Below are 611 nucleotides of genomic sequence, written 5' to 3'. Positions count from 1 at the left end.
CTATTTATTGTGGCCAGAGACAGAATTGTTTGCAACCTGGTGCTCAAATGCACTGAAAGCCCCGCCTCTCTCGGGGATCTCCGTATGTTGACACCTCGCCTCCCTGTCACTTACTGCTGTACCACATGTGGCTTCACTGTGTGACTCTGCCTGCTTCTTTAGCGTCTCCAGCCTCATTCCCCTCAGTTGCAGTAGGTGGCCTGATCTCTCTCCCCGCTGCTCGGCTATGGAGCCAAAACTGCCTCTTGTCCTTTCTTGTTGCCACGTGTCCAGGGCCGAAGGGTTAGGTTGTGATGACTTCCTCTCACTTCGGTTCAGTCCAAAATAAATGAGTTACTTGAATGCTTAGCAAGCTGCTTCTTTGTCTCCCCTTTCTCGGATCTCCTGTTTATTCACAAACACATCACGATTAGCCAATGATGGCGATTTGACGTGATCCACCCCGGCTGTGTTTTTTTCTTTCTTTCCACCAACAAAAATTAACAAACTACCCCAGTCAAGAGACAATTTTTTCCACCCCGGAGGGATTAGTTTTTAAAAGTCACTCAGTATGTGGAGAAACCTCTCTTGGCATTAAGGCTAATTCTTGCTCCCAGACTTTGGCATTCTGG

At 48.0% G+C, this 611-nt stretch overlaps 1 protein-coding gene across 1 annotated transcript in view; it reads right to left on the bottom strand.

Moving 5' to 3' along the window:
• Nucleotides 1–177, bottom strand: part of LOC138148882 (uncharacterized) — a 25,855-nt gene extending 25,678 nt beyond the window's left edge. The window contains exon 1 of the mRNA XM_069071778.1: nt 37–177. Coding sequence (XP_068927879.1) covers nt 37–177 — 141 coding nt within the window. The remainder of the gene's footprint in view (nt 1–36) is intronic.
• Between the last annotated feature and the right edge of the window lie 434 nt (nt 178–611).

The sequence above is a fragment of the Petaurus breviceps genome, unplaced genomic scaffold (assembly GCF_028583685.1).
Source record: "Petaurus breviceps papuanus isolate PSGF00001 unplaced genomic scaffold, PetGlider_PUasm1.0 90842, whole genome shotgun sequence".
In the NCBI taxonomy this organism is placed as follows: domain Eukaryota; kingdom Metazoa; phylum Chordata; class Mammalia; order Diprotodontia; family Petauridae; genus Petaurus; species Petaurus breviceps.
Note: the sequence above shows the minus strand (reverse complement) of the source record. Positions and strands in the feature narration are given on the sequence as shown.